We start from the raw sequence: 19,480 nt of genomic DNA, 5'->3' as shown, positions 1-19,480 counted from the left end.
TCAGTTCTTTCTCCTCTTCAGCAGGAAGCGGCTGAATGGTATCCACATGGCGGAGCCTCCCGTGTGCCATGGTCAAGTCTAAAAATCTCTTTGCAATGGTGTCCACATGACGGAGCCTCCTGTTATTAGCCAGAATAACTGATGGATTACAATTTAGAAATCACAGCAAAATTCAGGAAACAGCAGAGCAAACTTTCGCTTTCAATCATTTGATAGATGTTATGATTGTTATCAGGCGGAGCCTCCCGTTATCATTTAATGTTATGATTGTTATCAGGGTGGACGAATGCCAGCTATAAACTTGGAGTCAAGAGCAGCTTTACTTGCAGCAAAACAGGTGATTGAATTTGGATATAAATATAATAAATTTATATTATCATAATCTATTTATTTTGTTGTTATTTGCAGATTGTTAGATATTAAATATAAATATAATATAATATTAAGTTGTGAATTGTTTTTAGTGAAAATATTGCTTATGGATTGGTGAGTTTGTGAACAGGGGTTAGCAGGTGCTGCATCACGATATCTTGGTGTTAATTTGGAGCATAAGGGTGTTACTTGGTGATCCATCAATGAAGTCGCCAACTTGCATCATGTAATAACATTTTAGGTGAAGATGTAAGTATATGTTTTTTTAAGTTGAATAATGTAATCATATGTATGAATATGAAATAAAGTTTGTTATTTAGTATGTGATAATGATGTATAGGGAGAAAACAACTTCTATTGATTTATTTTATCTTTCCATGGATCGATTATTTGTATGACATTAAATTTTATGCAATGGATTGTAATTTTTGTATATGCTATTTTATTATCTATTATGATACATTAAATGCAAATTTAATTTGAAAATTAGTAAATATATAAATAACATTTTTTTTAACATTTAAAATTACGATACGCAAAAATGTGTGTCATCTTCATTTATAACATAGCCTTTCTTGACAAAGGCTTTAATGATACGCAATGCGAGTCGTAAATGAGCGTCGTAAATGCGTGTCGTAAATAGACGATGCGCAAAAGCGTGTCGTCTCTTGTTATGATAGGGCCTTCCGTGACACACATTTGTGCATCGTCTAAGCATTTTACGACACACATTGTGCGTCGTAAAAGGTTGTTTTTCTAGTAGTGCTTTTTGTCTTTTAAGCCGAACTTCCGTCTTCCTTTAAATCCTTTCGGCTCTAGCAACATTATTCCTATAAAATATAAATTTAATCGTTATAAGTACCTTTTAGTTCGAAATAAGAATAATAAAGGTTAAAATATTAAGATATGATATATATATATATACATATATATATATATATATATATATATATATATATATATATATGTATGTATATAAATATACATATCAGAGCTCAAGACTATGATCTTTTAGGGTTTCCTTCGTATTTAAGCATCACTAAACCCATTTTATGGTTCAATATCTACCTCTAAAGCCTCTTTCACCTCATAAAATCCTAATCTTCATCCTTTGTTTGATTCTTGTAAGGTCCTTAGATCTGAGGATCCAAACTAGTGATCAAACAAACAATAATCTAACACAACGAGAAAGGAGTAGAAGAAGAATGAAGCCAAGCATGCACACGCTTATATCATAAAAATGTCAAATACACCTTGGTTACACACACTCTGACCGTAAACGCTATTGATTCGTCAACAACCCTGACAAACTCTGACAAGCCCTATATATAGGGGATAGATGTCCGTAAACGGGTTTACGGTCGTACACACAACCTTGACCGTAAACATGAAAAAGATCAACAAAACATGACCATTAACCCACTAAGACCTATACAAATGATTCCCTAGCATAAACCACAAAGACAATACCTTTCAATCCCCCCTTGGTTTGAGGCTAGCATTGACTCAGTCTTTTTCAATGACAAGCACATCTGACCCCCCATAGCACCAAGCCACATCTCTTTCTGGATGATCTCTACAACCGTTGCAGTGTATTCTTTAGCTGCACTCTCAAAAATATCTTTAGCAACCTTGATTTGATGTTGAGCCAGCTAGTGAATATCCCACCTTCCAAATTGAAATAGATCTCTCTTGTCAAATAAGCGAAAGCAACCATCTGGAAATTTGATGACAGCAGAAGCTATGGATTCATCATAAACCTAGTAGAGCATATTTCTCAGAGATTCATCATAAAAATTCTGCAAAATAGGGATCTGTCTCACTTGGTTGGTAGGTGGCCACATTATCATCTGGAAAGGCTTGTTAGTCTTCGGATCAAGTTCGTGAGGAAATCTTTTGATGATGGACTCAACAGTCTTCATGTCAGTAAATCCCTTCTTTACTTGATTTTCTAGAAAAAGCTTGATGTGAGTTGCTCATGGATCATTGGATGGATTAGAAAATGGAGCATTAACAAGTTCAGAAAGGTCAACTCTTGTCCATCAGCTGAAATCATGAAAGTCTTTGTAATACTCCACGCTTGAACTTTTACGCTTCACAATCCACATATTCAATCTATCATGAAAACCTCATGACACAATTCCTGATCTTTCACATACTTGTGACCAAATCGTTTCTCTTCAAGATCAGTTACCGTGATTTTGGGTTGATCTCCACAAGCATTTTGATCTGAACTCTTCTTGAATAACAGTTGCGGCTTCTTAGGAGATGCTGCCAATTTGGCACGTTTTAACGAAACTATGTGAGGAGCTTGAATTGGTTCCTTTTAAAATCGATTAACAACTTGAGTTCTTCTCACAATGGGCGGGTCAACGAGGGGTTCTTGAGAAGATTGGCCAACTCTGAACTCTTCAACTGATGATTTGAACTTATCTCCAAGTTCCTCTGCCAATTTTCTTTTCAAATAATAGTAACATGCAGTTAAAGTCCCAAGATGTGTCTGCAGATTTGAAATTTTCTTTGGCATCAAAGCATTATCTGCTTCAAGATTAGCGATTCGAATATCATGCTGTCTAATTAAGAGTTCTTTCTCTATATTTTCTGGTTGAGAACACTGATTTCCTCTATAAGCTTGGACACTAAAGGATCACCATCCCTTGAATGGATTTCCTCAATAGATATTCCTTTTGCATGAGAGGAAGGCAATGAATTTTGTTGCTGTGCCAAGTGCATCGCAAGCCTCTCAGAGGTAGCATCATGCAAATGCCTTAGAGGAGATGATCCCTGAGCAGCTGATGAGCCTCCAGTTTCATATATCGTGCTTGGGCCTTCTTGGTTTGGCATGTGTGATGCAACATCAATTTTTGTTGATTAAGTTGGTGGGGCTTGTTCCAGAATATGTACTCCTGACCTTGGGTTATTTCTTCTCCTTTTTAACGGAGACTGGGAGGTTTGAGTTGTCAGAATATCACTCACAGATGGCATAGTAGTCGGAATAGCACCATCAAGGGGAGGAATCCCTGAAGTTGCATTCATATGACTTGAGGTATCAGCCATCTGCTTTGAGGTAGGAGGCATAGTTTCTTGAACATCTTCAGGATCCAAGCACGATATATGAAACATCTTCAGGATCCCTGAAGTTGCATTCATATGACTTGAGGTATCAGCCATCTGCTTTGAGGTAGGAGGCATAGTTTCTTGAACATCTTCAGGATCCAAGCACGATATTTGAGTTGTCAGAATATCACTCACAGATGGCATAGTAGTCGGAATAGCACCATCAAGGGGAGGAATCCCTGAAGTTGCATTCATATGACTTGAGGTATCAGCCATCTGCTTTGAGGTAGGAGGCATAGTTTCTTGAACATCTTCAGGATCCCTTATCTTCGTTGCTTGTTGAGCAAAATTATTGATATTGTCAAAGAAAGTGTCGAGGTCTGCATTTGATAGGAAACCCTCATTGCTATGATTTAAAGGAATGTTGTCCCTATCAAAACCTAAGAAGTCAATATCTTTAAAAGAAGCATCATCATTCACAGTTACATCTTCCATCATACTCTCACTGAAATCAGTTTGAACGTGCACGGGCATTAAATCATGTTCCTCGGCCACGATTGCGACCGGAGGAGCTCGCTCTAAGGCTGAGATGACAATATCCTCAGTTTTTGGAGGGCTTGAGAAATCGTCAGAACCAGAGCCATCACTTAATTCAACAAAATTACCAAACGTCACCAATGGATACTTTCCTTCAAACATAAATTTTCCCTTCCGGTTCTATTTCATAAGACCAAAAGCGCTAGAACTGATGGACTTGAGGTCCAGAGTTTCTCCTCTTTGTCTCAATCTCTGGGTGTTTGAAGTTGAAGATTAAATAAAGAAACCTTGGATACATACGAAGCTTATCACTTGTCTTTCCTTCAATGTTTGCAATCATCTCATTCAATATGAACCTTTAGTAGTTGAAATCCATGCTCGAAGCAAGAGCTGGGATTGCACCAGTGTTGACTAAGGAAATTTCATCAGCTCCTGATTTTCGACCAGAAATACAACTCACAAATACGTGAGCTAAAAATCTCCAATACGGAGGCCACTATTTCTTAAGAGTTGGAGGAAACACTCCTTCATATCCCATTTGATCAATTATTTCTTGAGTCAGATCCATATCAATCTCTGTTGGAAATTATGACTCATCATTAATCTGCAATACCTCACGGAGGATCTGCTCAGTCACGAAGATCTTCTTTCATTTGACAGTTGCTTCAAGGGACTTTGTTTCCTTCTCATCTTTAAGTAAAACTGCATTGCTCCAGAATTCCTTTATCAATTGCAGATAATCAACAGGATTGGTAGTAAGAGCAGTAGACAGACAACATTTTCTCAATCCATAGACCATGGATTTGAAATCAGAGTGAGCTGCTGGAGGAGCAACCAAGAAGATGACCGAGCTATGAACATTAGAAAACTTAAATACAACCATTTTGTTCTGCATAAACCAAGATAAGTGAGAAAACACAAATTTTTAATCAATAAACATCGAGTTTTTCCCGTTTAACAATTAATTAAGCTTTTAATTTTGAGTTGTTAAAAAAATTTCATTTTCGAGCAAAGTTGGGGGTCTACGGCCGTACACCCTTCAAAGGCTGTACACCCTTCATCTGTGTCGAAACGACGATTGTCTTCAATAAACACTCGATTTATGGTCGGTTTTGTTCAAGATTAGCATCGTTGAGGTCGATTTGATGATACCTACACGGAGTAATGAACAATTTTTTTATTAAACGATGAATCAATGGATTTTTAGAGAGAGAGGGGGAATCGGGAGAATGTTTACGGCTGTGCACATAAATGAAAGAGTAAGAGAGATATCAGCTGTAAACTCTACTTTATATACCATGACCCATACTCGGTCCATCTTTAATGGGCTGCAACCCAAATAGCTTTAACTCCAAGCACAATGACACAACAAATTAATTTTTAAAACAACACATTTCAAGGCCTAAAAATAATAATAATATGTAACGACCGCAGATCCGGGCTAGTCAATTTAGAGACAATGAGCGTCAAAAATGAGTTTTTAATGGAAGATTATGTATAAGGATTAATCTTAACCAAGTTATACTATATGTTACAAGGATTCCGTACATATAAAGAACGCCGAAATCCTAGTTTTAACGAAGAAGTTATGGCCCGTCGAAGTTTTACGGCAAAACCAGCACGACACCGGGAGACGTAAATAGTGAATTTACGATTGAGGAATTTTTAGCCTTAGTGATCTAAACAAAAGTTGTAGTATATGTTAAACCGATAACATAAAAAAAAAAAGAACACCCAAATCTGACTTTGTATGAGGAAATTATGAATTTTCTAAGATTTGGCATAGTAGTGCACGACCCGAAACTCGAATTTTAGTTCGAGCGGTTTTTGGCCTACGCGACCTAAATGAGAGTTTAAGACCTCATTAATAGGAACTCAATGATCAAAAGACAGAGGAAAACGGAGTCCGTATGATGGAGTTACGAATTTTTCACGGTTATTTAAACAGTCTAGTCTCCTCCCACTGTTAAATTTAAGATCGGTCGAGAATTAGCCGATGAAGTCTAAATAAAAGTTGTAGATTATGATCTGACCTACGCATGCATATAAAGAACGTTGAAAATGGAGCTCTTATGCAAGAGTTATGATTTTTCTAAGTCAGGAGGGTGTTGTGCGAGTTTGGGTGACGTGGCGCGATCACAATTGTTGCTTCCTCCCCAAGGCTAGCCACCAGATGGCGACACGTGGCACATTACGCCCAGCGCAATTTTGAGTACGCTCAGCGTAACCCTTAAAAACGCATTATGCTCAGTGTAATTTTTGAGTACGCTCAGCGTACTCGGCGCTGACAGCCTATAAATAAAGGCGCAAATCTCCCATTTTCTTCACAACTATGCACTTCTTTCCTCCAAAATACCCCGAAACCTTCATGGTTTTTCCCTAGCACCTCCAAGGTGATAGACGCAAGTCCTGGAGCACTGGGAAGCTCAGAGAAGATGAGCCTTTTGGCTCGGGAACGCTGCTCCAGCGAAGCCCGATTTTGCGAAAAACTCGTTGTAAGTAAGCTATGCCTACCCTATCGTTAGTATATCTTATGTTTTAATATAGTAATGTTATTAGGACCTTATAATAAGTATTTGAGTTATTATTATGAGTTATATAAGTGTCATTATAATATCTTTTAACCACTCGCGGTACGGGGACTCTGGTTTAAAAGGCCGCATAGGGTTGTTGGATTTCAGAAGTGCTATATGCCAAAATGGTCTTGCCCTCCGGTGTTTTATGTCTGGCCCCTGTCTGTATATAGTGGTTGAGAAATATTGTTTCGTGCTTATATAATAGAAACAATAGCAAGACTATTAATTAGTCTCTTTGAATATTAGACTAAACTCTAGTGGTAATGATACTAGGTTTTGTCAAAGGAAAATGGTGTAACGAAGTGTTGTCCGAGTGCCGAGTCACCACCTTTTCAAGTGAGTGCATAGTCCATTTCATGAACATGATTTTAATACAAGTATTGATTGAAGTATTAATTATATGTTTATGTGCGAGTTAATTGATGTTGCCTGAAATACGTGTTAAAGAACATACCAAATTATATATGATGATTTATGATAAAGAGTAAACCTAAATTAATTATGAGGAATATTGGGTAGTATTTTCTTACAAGTACGAGTGACTTATACTCAAAGAATAGAACTTTAGTATATGTTATTGATCCGGGAGCATGGATTAGACATAGTCAGTGTCCCTAGTCCAAGAGTATGGATTGGGCATAGTCAACTGTCATTAATCCGGGAGTATGGATTAAGACATAGTCAGTTGTCCTTAGTCCGGGTGTATGGATTAAGACATAGTCAGTCGTCCTCAGTCCGGGAGTATGGATAGGACGTAGTCATTCGTCGTTAATCCGGGAAAATGGATTTACACATACACACTTGTCCCTAATCCGAGACTATGGAATGGGCACAATTATTGATCCGAGAGCATGAATTACATCCGAGAGTATGGGTTAAGTAACAGGTAAAATTTAATGTCCGAGAGTATGGATAGTCTCGTTGTAAGGATTAATGGGGTGGGGTAAGAGTTACTTACATCTATATGGTGAAATTGCATATTTTGTGAGTTCTAAATTATATATATGATATAACATTGTGGGATTGAAATCCCTGTGTACTCACTAGTTTCCCAACCTGACCCACTCAAGCTTATTTGTATCACAGGTGTCGATACGAAGTTACATTACACTAAGAGATTAATGAGATGTAGATCACTAGTGTAAATGAATGTAAGTTCTGTTTATGCTTATATTTCTCTATTGACGATGACATCCTAAATGTTTTAAAATGAATTAAAATACATTTCTTCGGAAATGTTTTGATAACGTATTTATCATGTTTTACTGGGAACAAATTCCGCAACATTTTCACTAAAAGAGGTACTCTGAGTTTTATAAAACATAAACAAAATAGGTCTTTTCTGGCCGTGAAAATGGGGATGTCATATAATAATAAAATAAAATTAAAAATAAAATTAAAATTAAAATTAAGATGAATCAATTCTAATTTCTAATTTTCACTAGAGCAGATAATATTAATTTTGTGTGCTTGGGATCAAAGTTATTAGACAACTTTTATCCGTTTGTCAGTACCTCCCCTTCATGAATAGATCTGGTCAATCGTTGGTATTGTGGTCCACTTAAACACGAAAGATTTTGACAAATTTAGGACATACTACAAGTGACAAGACAATGAGATCTTATGTTCCTAGATAAAACTCCTAAGGACCATTCATTTGACGACGACCAAGGACATTGTTGTCCACCTAAATTGAGTAGCCAGATATACAGACAACCTATTAATTGTTCAATTTTAGATGTACTAGGACATGTTTCCCGCTTCCTGATATATCCCAATAATCAGAAACTTCCAAAATACACCTTACTTTAGATGAGCAAACAATTATTATGGGAGAAGACAGATTTAGAATGCATATGTTATACACCCAGGTCAGATCTCTTCCAATCACATTGAGGGTGAAGCATACGACTGACTAGATTTGGAGGGATTGAGAAGTATATGGAGACAACATATGGCTAACAGACATAAAGAATTGCACAGATAGAGGATGTAGAGAGATTGAATTGCATATGTTGCAGTCCAGGTTGGATGTATTTCAATCACGTAGAGGAGGCAACATATAACTAACAGAAATAAAGAAAGAAAATAACCTTCTACAGACCTAATTTATCGGAATTCCCTAGTCGCGCCGTCAATACCGGAATTAAGGACAAAGTCCGTACATCGAGGAAAAGTTAAACCACAGTTCTAGATACAGATTATTTTAAAGTAATCTGCAGATTCCCATGTATATCTCCCTGCTCAACCTACCCAAGCATCGTATTGTCAGGCTGAACGGATCTATCTAATTCAATATTTTTCAAGTCTCTAGATTCCTTAAGTTCTTATATGCCTAGTCAAGTCCATTAAAGTCTCTCATGCCTACCACCGCAGCGAACACAGAGCCTAGACAATTCAGTTTTGGTACTTTAAACAAATTTTAATTACCTGTTATCACACATGTTGATATCACTTCCCAACACATCACATGAAAACAAACTTCATCAAAAGCATATTTTTTGGATTTTCCTGATATTTCCTGGAAAAAAAATTAAAACAGAAATAACACTATTTTTGGATTTTTTTTTTAAGATTATGAAAAAATAAAACAGAAATAACACTATTTGTGGATTTTTTTAAGATTTTCTAATTTTTTGTTTTGTTTTTGTTTATTTCTCCCCCTAAATTTGTGCATGGGGAGAATGAAAAAGGAAATGCACAAATTTAAACTACCTAAAAACAAAAAACAGTCCTCAAAGCGTATCATTTTCAAAATCCCACAAGCACATCGAATTGAGCTTTGTTAAATGGTTTTGTAAAGAGATCCAACTACAAGAATACATCAGTTGCGATTTTGGGCAATGAACTATGTATTCATATGTGGATTTCTAGGGTCATGGATATAACCTAAATCCATACCCATGGGTCTTATGATCCATGATTCATGTGGCCCAACTCTTTATGTATCCATACATAAACTTGGTCCAACATGGATCATAAGCCCAACATATATGAATATAACCAATTAACATAATTAGTCCCCATAGATTTAATTAGTCTCTTTTTGATCACTAAATCAATTTCAAATTAATTCTTGATTAATACTAATTAAAAACATATGATTTCATATTAACATATTATAAATTATAATATCTTAATAAATCATATATAACCTCTTCTCTCAAAAGTCTATCCTAACAAATTGTCCTAATGATATGCAACCCAAATGGACCATGCTACTCTCGGGTCGAGTACATACCAATAATAGTTATGGGCTTAGACATCTAATCCAAGACATGACACTAGCTGGTCAGCAAGATATTGACATCCTCCAGACATAGATTTCGTGTCAAGCTCACAGCCTCCATAATTACTGTCAGCAAAAGCATATAAATCAAATTCATAATTTTTCGGATACAAAAGAACCAATTTTGGGCTGCCTTTGGGATACCGAAAGATTCTTTTGACAGCAATAAGATGTGAAAGTTTAGGATTAGCCTTATATCATGCACATTAACAAACCGCAAATATGATGTCTGGCCTGCTTACGGTTAGATACAACAATGATCTGATCATCGATCTGTAGTCAGTCTAATCTACGGATTCGCCGTCAATATCCGGAGTCAACAGGGGTCTCTCGGCCATTGGTGTCGGTGCAAGTTTTGCGTCTTAAAACCCGAACTTCTCCAGTGTATCTTCAACATACTTGGCTTGATGTAGCAGGATACCGGTTGACTTTTGTTGGAACTGTACCCCCAAAAACATGGTCATTTCTCCCAGTTAACTCATCTCGAACCACTTCTTCATTACGACTTCAAACTCCTTGCATAGCTGAAGACTTGTGGACCCGAAAACAATGTCATCAGCGTAGATTTGAACCAGAATTTGATCAACACCAATGTGCTTGATGAAAAGGGTTTGATCGATTATTCCCCATGAATAGCCATGCTCAAGCAAGTGCTTCGTATGAGTTGCATACCACGCTCGAGGAGCTTGATCTAGCCCATACAAAGCCTTATGCAACTTGTAGACGTGATTGGGAAATTTCGAGTTAACAAACCCAGGAGGTTGATCAACGTATATATTTCTTTCTTTACCACGTCGTACAAGAAGGTAGTCTTGACGTCCATCTGGTAAACCATGAAGTTCATGTAGGAGGCATACGCGAGGAAAATACGACTAGCCTCCAAGAGAACCATTGGAGCATAAAATTTGGTGTAGTCTAGACCCTCGATTTGTCCAAATCCACGGACTACGAATCGAGCCTTATTCCGCACAATGACCCTGAAATCATCTTGATTGTTGCGATAAACCCAACGCGTGTCAAGAGACTTCTTGCCCTTAGGTAATTCAACCAACTTCCAAACCCCAAGTTTTTCAAACTGATTCAATTCCTCATGCATAGCATCCACCCAGCCGGGCTCATTCAAAGCCATTTCAACATTCTTTGACTCTATTTAAGAAATAAAGCAAGAGTAGAGACATGTATTGATATCTCCACTCTGACTCCGCAATTGAATACCGTCGCCCAGCTGACCAGTGACGTTTTCGATTGGGTGATAGCGTTGAATTCTGGAAGGAAGCTCCTGGCTAATCTCATTGAGCGAGAAGCGAAGGTTATGAATATTGACAAATCCATCATCTATTAAATGGTCCATTTCAGACAACCTTGACTCGTCAGAAGGGCTTGCCACATACTCATTAGCAATCGGTTCGGGAAAGAGATGGTTTGAGTAGCAGCGAAAGCATCTCTGGACATGAACTCTCTTTCAACGGGAGTAAGAGGAGGGCATCAGCATCTGGATTGTTTTATTGACTCAGAGATTCTGGACAAGTAATTGGAACATACCCCACAAAATAACAGTCATCGGATTTGGCATTGAATTTTGGGTTGGATTCCAGGTGAAGAAGGGTGCAAGGATAGCTAAAAATGCGGAAATGACTGACAGAAGGCTTGTGACCATATATAATTTCGTATGGAGTCTTCATTTGGGCTTTGTTGCTCAGAACATGATTTTGAACATAACAAGTTGTGTTAATCGCCTCAGCGCAAAAGAAAACGGGTAGCTTGGAGTCACATAACATCGTCCTTGCAGCGTCTTGCAATGTTCCATTCCTCCACTCAGCAACACCATTTTGTTCTGGTGTGCAAATGGAACTATATTGACACATGATCCCTTTTTCTGCACAAAAATGATCGAGAACAGAATTCTTGAATTCTGTCCCGTTGTCAATTTTGACCGCCTTCACCTAGTGATTGGTTTGGTTCTCTATCATCAAAATGAACTTCTTAATCAGATCAGCAACCCCAACTTTGTTGGACAAGAAGAAGACCCACGTAAAGCGCGAGAAATCATCGTTCACAACCACACAATATGAATTTATGTTGATGCTAAGGACATTGACCGGATCAAATAAGTCCATATGCAATAATTCGAGCACCTGGTTAAATGAATTGGCCTGTTTTGGCATGTGTGGTATTTTGTGATGCTATCCTCGGGCGCATGACACACACTTTTCAAATGTGATAAAATCTCTGACAGGAAGTCCATGCACCATATTATTCTTTGCAAGAAGATTCAAGTTCTTTGCTTTAGCATGTCCAAGTCTTTGGTGCCACAACATAGCATTTTGTTCGAAGACTTTTGACAAGAGGCAAGTGACTTGTTCCGAAATATTACTGTTCATGTCAATGATGTATGCATTGCCATCCCATTTTGATTTTACAAGAATCCAGTCATCCGGTATGACAATGCCTGCCTTCAGAATCAGACATTCTTTATTGGTGAAATGAGTTGAATATCCTTTGTCACAAATTTGAGAGACATTCAACAGGCTGTGCTTTAACTCGGGAGCGTAGTTGACATTTTCGAAACTTAGCAGTCCATTTGAGACTGTTCCTATGAGTGATCTTTCCACCTTCACCTCCCGCAAAGGAAACGTATCCCCCATTAAAGGTTTGAATGTCATTTAGCTGGGAGATGTCTCCTGTTATGTGTCGGGAACAACCGTTGTCGACATACCACGGTCTGGCGACATTCCTCCGTAACTGTCCCTACACAATGAGCGAGATTATTTAGATTTGGGGACCCAAGTCATTACAATCCTGGGTTGACGCTTAACATACATAGATTTATCCATTTTACTTTTTAATTTTGCATAGTTATTGGAAACTCTTTCAGAGGATGATGATGATGGACCAGGTGTAGATTTGGACATACACTGGTATTTAGGTTTATGAAAAATTACGGGTGATTTTGAAATGTTTTTCTTTTTCTTTTGCTTCGAGCATTTGGATTTTTGACCAGAATTGGTTGATGATCCAGATCCGCTTGTTGACGAAATTGACCTTGGCTTAGCCTTATTCGATTCTGGCAAATTATTCGTGGCTTGTTTATTTAAAACTTGTTTGTTCGTTTGAAAATCAGCCCTTTTCTTGTTATGATTAACCTTCCAATCATCATCTTGAGGGCGAGATCTCGAGGAATTTCTAGTTAAAGACCTTCCTCAATACTTGTTCTCTCTCATCGGTGAGGAAAAATGCACATAGGCCCTATTAGAACAATATCGAGAGATGTGGCCGGCAGTACCACAGTTGAAACAAATTTGCTTATTATCACTAGAATTGATACTACTCTTATCAGATTTCACACTCTTATTTATTTTTCTAACTTTCCCACATGTGTAAGTGCGGGAGTTAGATTGGGTGATAGATGTAGAAGATGTGGATGTGCTAGTGTCAGATTCGGCAGGTTTCTCAAAAGCAACACCACATGTTTCATAATCATCAGTTTTAGACAACAAATCACCACAAATATAAACATCAGTCTTAACATCAGACACAGACTCATCACAAACAGAAACACCCAATTTCGACACAAAAGTATTATTTGAATCAATCTTCTCATCCCCTTGCTTTCCCTGGTTTACTAACAAATCTGCATGGGAGGTAGAAATGTAAGTATCTAAAACCCTAGTACTATCTGCAGTTTCCTGTTCAGCAGTGGATTTACTGTATACCATAAATGGTTCTCGGTTAATCTCTTTTTCAGTTAAAGGTTTGGCAGTGTAGTTGTGATTGAAATTAGGAGGGACACCCTCATAACCTATTCGTACTTTTTTTTATCCCTCAATTTCATTTGTAGTTCAATTATTTTTGCAACTCTATCACTTAACACATTGAAATTTTGGAAATTAAATTCGGCATTTGTAAAACGAGTTCTCAATGTGTCAAGTTCAACAGTTATAGTGTTAGAATCTTTCTTAAGATATTTATAATGGACACCTTTGTCACTGTGCTCTGCCTATAATTTTTTATAGTCTTTTGTCTTGGCCTCTAATTGATCTTTCAATGGTTTCTAGCCTTTCCTAAGTTAATATCCATCATATTTTAATTCCTCTATCTCTTTATGCATTGAATCGACCTGTGTACATAAAACAATTGATAGTTTCAATGCAGGATTGAGAGCAAGTGATTTCACTAACCTCTGGCTTTGTAGGTTCTGGTGTACCTTGAACCGTAAATGCAAATTGTAGTTCCATCATTTCTGCCTCTGGGTCTGTTTCAAGTTCTCCTTCAGCAACATCATTGATCTGGGCAAAATGCGCATTTTCAAGTCCTAAAATATTCAGAGCCTGAATTTGATCCTCCCACTCAAATGATTGAGCCGCCACAGCGAGATTTATGGTCTGGTTGCTGGTTGTAGCTCCCCTGTTATTACCAACTGACACCATTATTCTTTCATTATTTTCTCTTCTGCCAGGCTTTGGGAAATCTTAGGCAAAATGGCTAGGTTGGTGGCAATTAAGGCACCAAAGTTTGCTTTTGTTGAATCCCACCTTCTTCTCTGCATTCATTCCCCAGTTGTTCTTGCCAGTCTTCTTGTAGAACTGTTTTTCACGGAAAACTGCCATAGCGATTTGCCATGTTATATCCATTTCCTCCACATCTTCAAGATTAATTTGATCCAAATCATCAAAGGACAATTGAGGAGGTAGTTCACCCTCCACAAAATCATTATAACAATTGACAAGACCGGTTGTAAGAGCCAAGTTTTCTTCATTCTCTTTGGAAGTAGGAATTGGAGCAGGAGCTTTTGAAGATGATGCGACTTGTGGATATGAGACTGGAGGTTGAACACTTTGCATGGATGGAGTGGCATATGTTGAGGGTTGAGGAGCAATAAATGGTTGAATTTATGAGTGGCGAAGGATGAAAAGGCATTTTTGGATTGAATTTTGAGATTAGCAATGGAATATGAATTGACATGATTGATTTCCCTTTGCTTATCATCCATATTACAAGCCTTGATAATTGCCATTATCTCAGATAAACTAAGTTGATTAAGATCCTTGGTTATCTTGATGACAGCAACATTCATATCCCATGTCTTTGGGAGAGAGCTGAGCAACTTCTTGTTGTCTTTTAATCTTGGCACTGAAACCCTAGCTGAACTCATCTGAGTGGTGAGTGTGATAAAGCGTTGCAATTGAACTTCCAAAGTTTCTCCAAGAATGTGATTAAACATACTGAATTTCTGCCTCAGCATGTCTTGACGGCTTTGTTTCATATCCTCATTCCCTTCATACACTTCAATCAAGGCTTCCCACAGAGCCTTTGCTGAAGTGTATTCTCTAAAACCTTGTACAATCTCTGGGGACAGGGCCATGGTGAGAGTGTCAAGTGCCCTTTCTCGTTGTTCAACCTTTTCAAATTCCTCATAAGTGTAATCTTCAATATCCTTTTCAACAATTGATCCATCCGGAAGTGTTCTAGTGAGATTGACAAGTCCTTTTAAGATGCATCTCCAAATCTTGAAGTCTTTCATTTTTATATATTTTTCCATACGGTATTTCCATTCCAGAAAACCTTCAGCAGACAACAAATGTGGAATGTGTGTGGTTGTACCCATTACAGAGTCAAGTTCATGATGAGTTGACGAGTTTTGTAAGTCCATTTTTGTTTTTGGTTTTTCTGAATTGATCAAACAGGCAATCTAACAGGAAAAGTACTAACATTTAAAATGCTCAAATAACAACTGAGAGAGTTCACGGACGCACAAGGGATTACGGCTGTACACAGAAATTTACAACCGTACACAGTAAAAGTTGAAGCTCTCACGGTCAATGAAGGAATTACAGTCAGAATGTAGTGTACAGTCAATAATCTTTGAATGGTTTACGGTCATCCACCTGTATACGGCCGTACACACTTCAACAAGTTTCAACCGTACACACTGTCACACCCCCAAACCAGACGGCGGAAACGTCCGGGGGTGGAGGACATCATTTGTAGTATCACAACACATGTATCATAGTAATCACAGCACAAACAACCATTGTATTTAAAAGTATAATATTTACATGTGTTCAATCATTGTATATTGAAACCAAAATAGTTATACAAAAGAAGAAGATAAGACTCCTAATGGCTCCATCTTCTCAAAAAGCTCGGCGAGTACCTGTTATTATTTACCTGATAATACAAGTAATTTGAAAAGAGAGTATCAACAATAAGTTGAGTGAGTACATAAGTCATTATGTTTGAACGGGTGTCTTTGTATTTTGAATATGAAAACACTTCTAGAAAATCCCATATTTTATGTGGTATGTGAAAAGTAGTTTTATTCCCATAAAACCATCTTATTTTTAAACCAATGTCTTTGTAAAACTTGTATTTGAGAGTGTGCCTGGCTTCACCAGCTGTTATTGAAAACTATAGTATACCATTGTACTTTGCATTTTGTAAACTGGTACTTTGAAGATATACTTACGTTTCATTGTTTATACACTAACGTGTTGTTAATATCTTTTTAATGAGTTATTATAACCATACTAAGACATGAACACCTGAAACAAAAGCCTGATGAGCGCTTAAACTGTTAATAACAATTACCACTCATTGGCGTGTATGCCTGACTGTAGCTAGCAGCCTGAGTGCGGGGTTGTTAATCCCGATATAGATCTACACACAACTTGTTTCGATCCCCGGACAGGAGATTCTGGTTATAATGTCAGGGCTTTACTTTGGTTGTCTAAAATGAATTAAACAACCTGATTTGAATGTCTCATAAAAAGCATATAAACGTTACATGTATATTAGTTATGAAAACCCAATCATTCTGAAATAAATGATTGACAGTATGTTCTTGACTTAGTATCCCGAACATGTATTTGATAAGTGTAAACCCTTGATTTGTTTTGAATTAAAACTCTTGTTGCATGTAAAACAGTGTATTCATATGAATTATTGCTCTATGTGTCATAAATTATACCTATTATAATTTATATGTACTTTATGCAATGGTAAATAACTATTTTTGCATGTAATCCTTTGCAAAACATGTTACAAAGGGTGATTAAACTGATGAAATAACTTTTATTTTTATATACATATACAATTTTATATATATAAGTAAAATTTGAACGACCTTCGGACAAATAACTGGTACTATAAGTCCACATCCAAACAAGGAAAACGACCTAGAATGAATTATTAGTCCTAAGCCTTTTAAATCTTATTTATATTAAATTATATATACAAATATGTATATTTGGGAAAAATATAAGTTTATAAAAGAGTTCAATAGTTGAAGTATTTTTGATGCTTTAAAATCATTTTATCGTGATTTGAAATCATTTATTTATAACACAAAGTTATTGTGTTATACTTGTATTTCCCCCCTTAAAACAGTAGATATTATGAAAATACGGGGGTATGAACTCACTTGATAGGTGGTAATTCGGACAGAGTTTCGTTTCACGAAAAGGAGTTTATTTGTCAAGAAACCGGCTCAAATCGGGCAGAGTTTTGACAGGAGAGAGGTTACTTCTCGAGAATTTTGGGGCTTCACGGCTTACTTCGGGCTCGAGTCTTGATACCCGGGCTTTAGGGGTTGTATATGAGCTTAGGAGAGTGGAGAATGTGAAAGAGGGTGAAATTTAGGGTAAAAAATGTAAAATGGTCGGAACCCTCGCGTACTATATATAGACCGAAGGTTCGGACCCGAAGCTGCGCGAGGGTGACACGCGTCTGACAAGTGGCGAGGCGAAGGAAGTTCTTCGGACCGAAGGCTCGCCGCTGGCTGGCTCGGATTGGACCAACCCTCGGTCCAATGGAAAGACGACACGTGCGAAGGGGGTGTCCGAGGAGCGTGGGAGGGGCGTGCGAGGGTGAGGTCCGGTGTGTCTCATGCGAGGCTGTCCGGTTCGAAGTGGACCTCGGACTTGGTCGAATAAGGAGGTGACACGCGAGACATCGGTCCACTCAGCAGCCTACACGTGGAGGCCTCGCATGCGAGGGTGACGTGGCAGTTACTGTTCATGCGAATATTCCCGGTTTTTGGTATTTTTCTTTATTTTTTGCCAAAAGTTGTAAAATTCATAACTTTTGCATACGAACACCGTTTTTGACGTTCTTTATATGCACGCATAGGTAAAATTATACTCTACGACTTTCGTTTAGACTTCGTCGGCTATTTTTGACTTTACTTTTAATATTATTATTTTAAACAGACCGGGACGTGAATCCATTATAAATTCATAACTTCTTCATACGACGTCCGTTTTTGTCTGTCTTTTTACCGTTGTACTACTAATGACGAGACCTTCAATTCTCGTTTAGGTTGTGTTGGCTAAAAACCATTCGATCTTTATTTCGAGTTTTTAGTTGTACACTGCTATACTGAAACTTAGAAAAATCTTTACTTTCTCATACGAAGTCAGATTTTGGCGTTCTTTTTATGAAAGTTCTCGGTTTAACATAAACTATAAATTTCATTCAGATTGTTAAGGCTAGAAAGCCTTTTATTAAAAATACAGTTTTTAGACTGAACAGTGTTTTGCCGGTTTTGTCGCGGATTTTCGATTGATCATAACTTCTTTGTTATAACTCGGATTTTAGTGTTCTTTATATTTTTGGAAAACTTGTTACAATATCTATCAATTGGTTCAACCCAATTGAGATTATTTAATAATTTATTTTTTAGGGTCAATTATGTAAATATACATAGTATGCCAAAATTTCTCTTTATTAATTTACAAATAAGTACAAATTGACCTACACTATTACATAGGTTTGAAATAACGGTTTGTTACATTATCCCCCCGTTAGAGATAATTTTGTCCCAAAATTTACTTTACAGATAGACTAGGGAAAAAGATGTGGGTAATTTTGTTGCATTTGATCCTCCCGCTCCCAAGTGAATTCAGGTCCCCGTCTTGCATTCCAGCGAACCTTCACTATCGGGATGCGGCTTTGTTTGGTTTTCTTAACTTCCCTATCTAGTATCTCTACGGGTTCTTCCACAAAATTGAGGCTCTCGTTTAACTCGATTTCCTCGAGTGGTATCACAAGAGTCTCGTCGGAAAGACACTTTTTCAAGTTCGAAACGTGGAAGGTAGGATGAATGTTACTTAGTTCTTGGGGTAATCGAAGTTTGTAAGCTACGGGGCCGATTCGGGCAAGAATCTCGAATGGTCCTATATACCTTGGGTTCAGTTTGTCAAGCGTTCCAAAGCGTATCATGCCTTTCTAGGGTGAGACCTTTAGCAAGACTCGGTCGCCAACCTGGAATTCCAAGGGTTTTCTCCTTTTGTCTGCGTAGCTTTTCTGTCTATCTCTGGAAGCTTTAAGTCGTTCCCGAATTTGTACGATCTTTTCGGTAGTTTCTCGAATAATTTCTGGACCAGTGAGAGCACTGTCAGGAGTTTGACCTCTAGCTAGCTGCGTGTCACCCACTTCAGCCCAGCACAGAGGGGATCTGCACTTGCGGCCATAGAGGGCTTCGAATGGAGCAGCTTTTATGCTAGTGTGATAACTGTTGTTATAAAAAAAACTCAACAAGGGGTAAATGAATATCCCATGCCTTTCCAAAGTCTATCATGCAAGCTCGTAACATATCTTCTAACGTTTGAATCGTCCTCTCACCTTGTCCATCGGTTTGCGGATGGTAGGC

The 19,480-nt window shown here is 37.7% G+C and overlaps 1 protein-coding gene across 1 annotated transcript; it reads right to left on the bottom strand.

Annotated features, from left to right (window-relative positions):
- Nucleotides 1-11,333: 11,333 nt before the first annotated feature.
- LOC145050364 (uncharacterized) lies at nucleotides 11,334-12,494 on the bottom strand. Its single transcript, XM_078998624.1, has 2 exons — nucleotides 12,081-12,494; nucleotides 11,334-11,774 (listed from the first exon to the last, which is right to left on the bottom strand). Exons 1-2 carry the CDS (start codon nucleotides 12,492-12,494, stop codon nucleotides 11,334-11,336), a joined length of 855 nt encoding a protein of 284 aa, XP_078854750.1.
- Nucleotides 12,495-19,480: the final 6,986 nt, after the last annotated feature.

The sequence above is a fragment of the Lactuca serriola genome, chromosome 5, assembly GCF_051521515.1.
Source record: "Lactuca serriola cultivar US96UC23 chromosome 5, Lser_US96UC23_V15, whole genome shotgun sequence".
NCBI classification, from domain to species: domain Eukaryota; kingdom Viridiplantae; phylum Streptophyta; class Magnoliopsida; order Asterales; family Asteraceae; genus Lactuca; species Lactuca serriola.
This window is presented reverse-complemented; position numbering and strand designations above follow the sequence as displayed.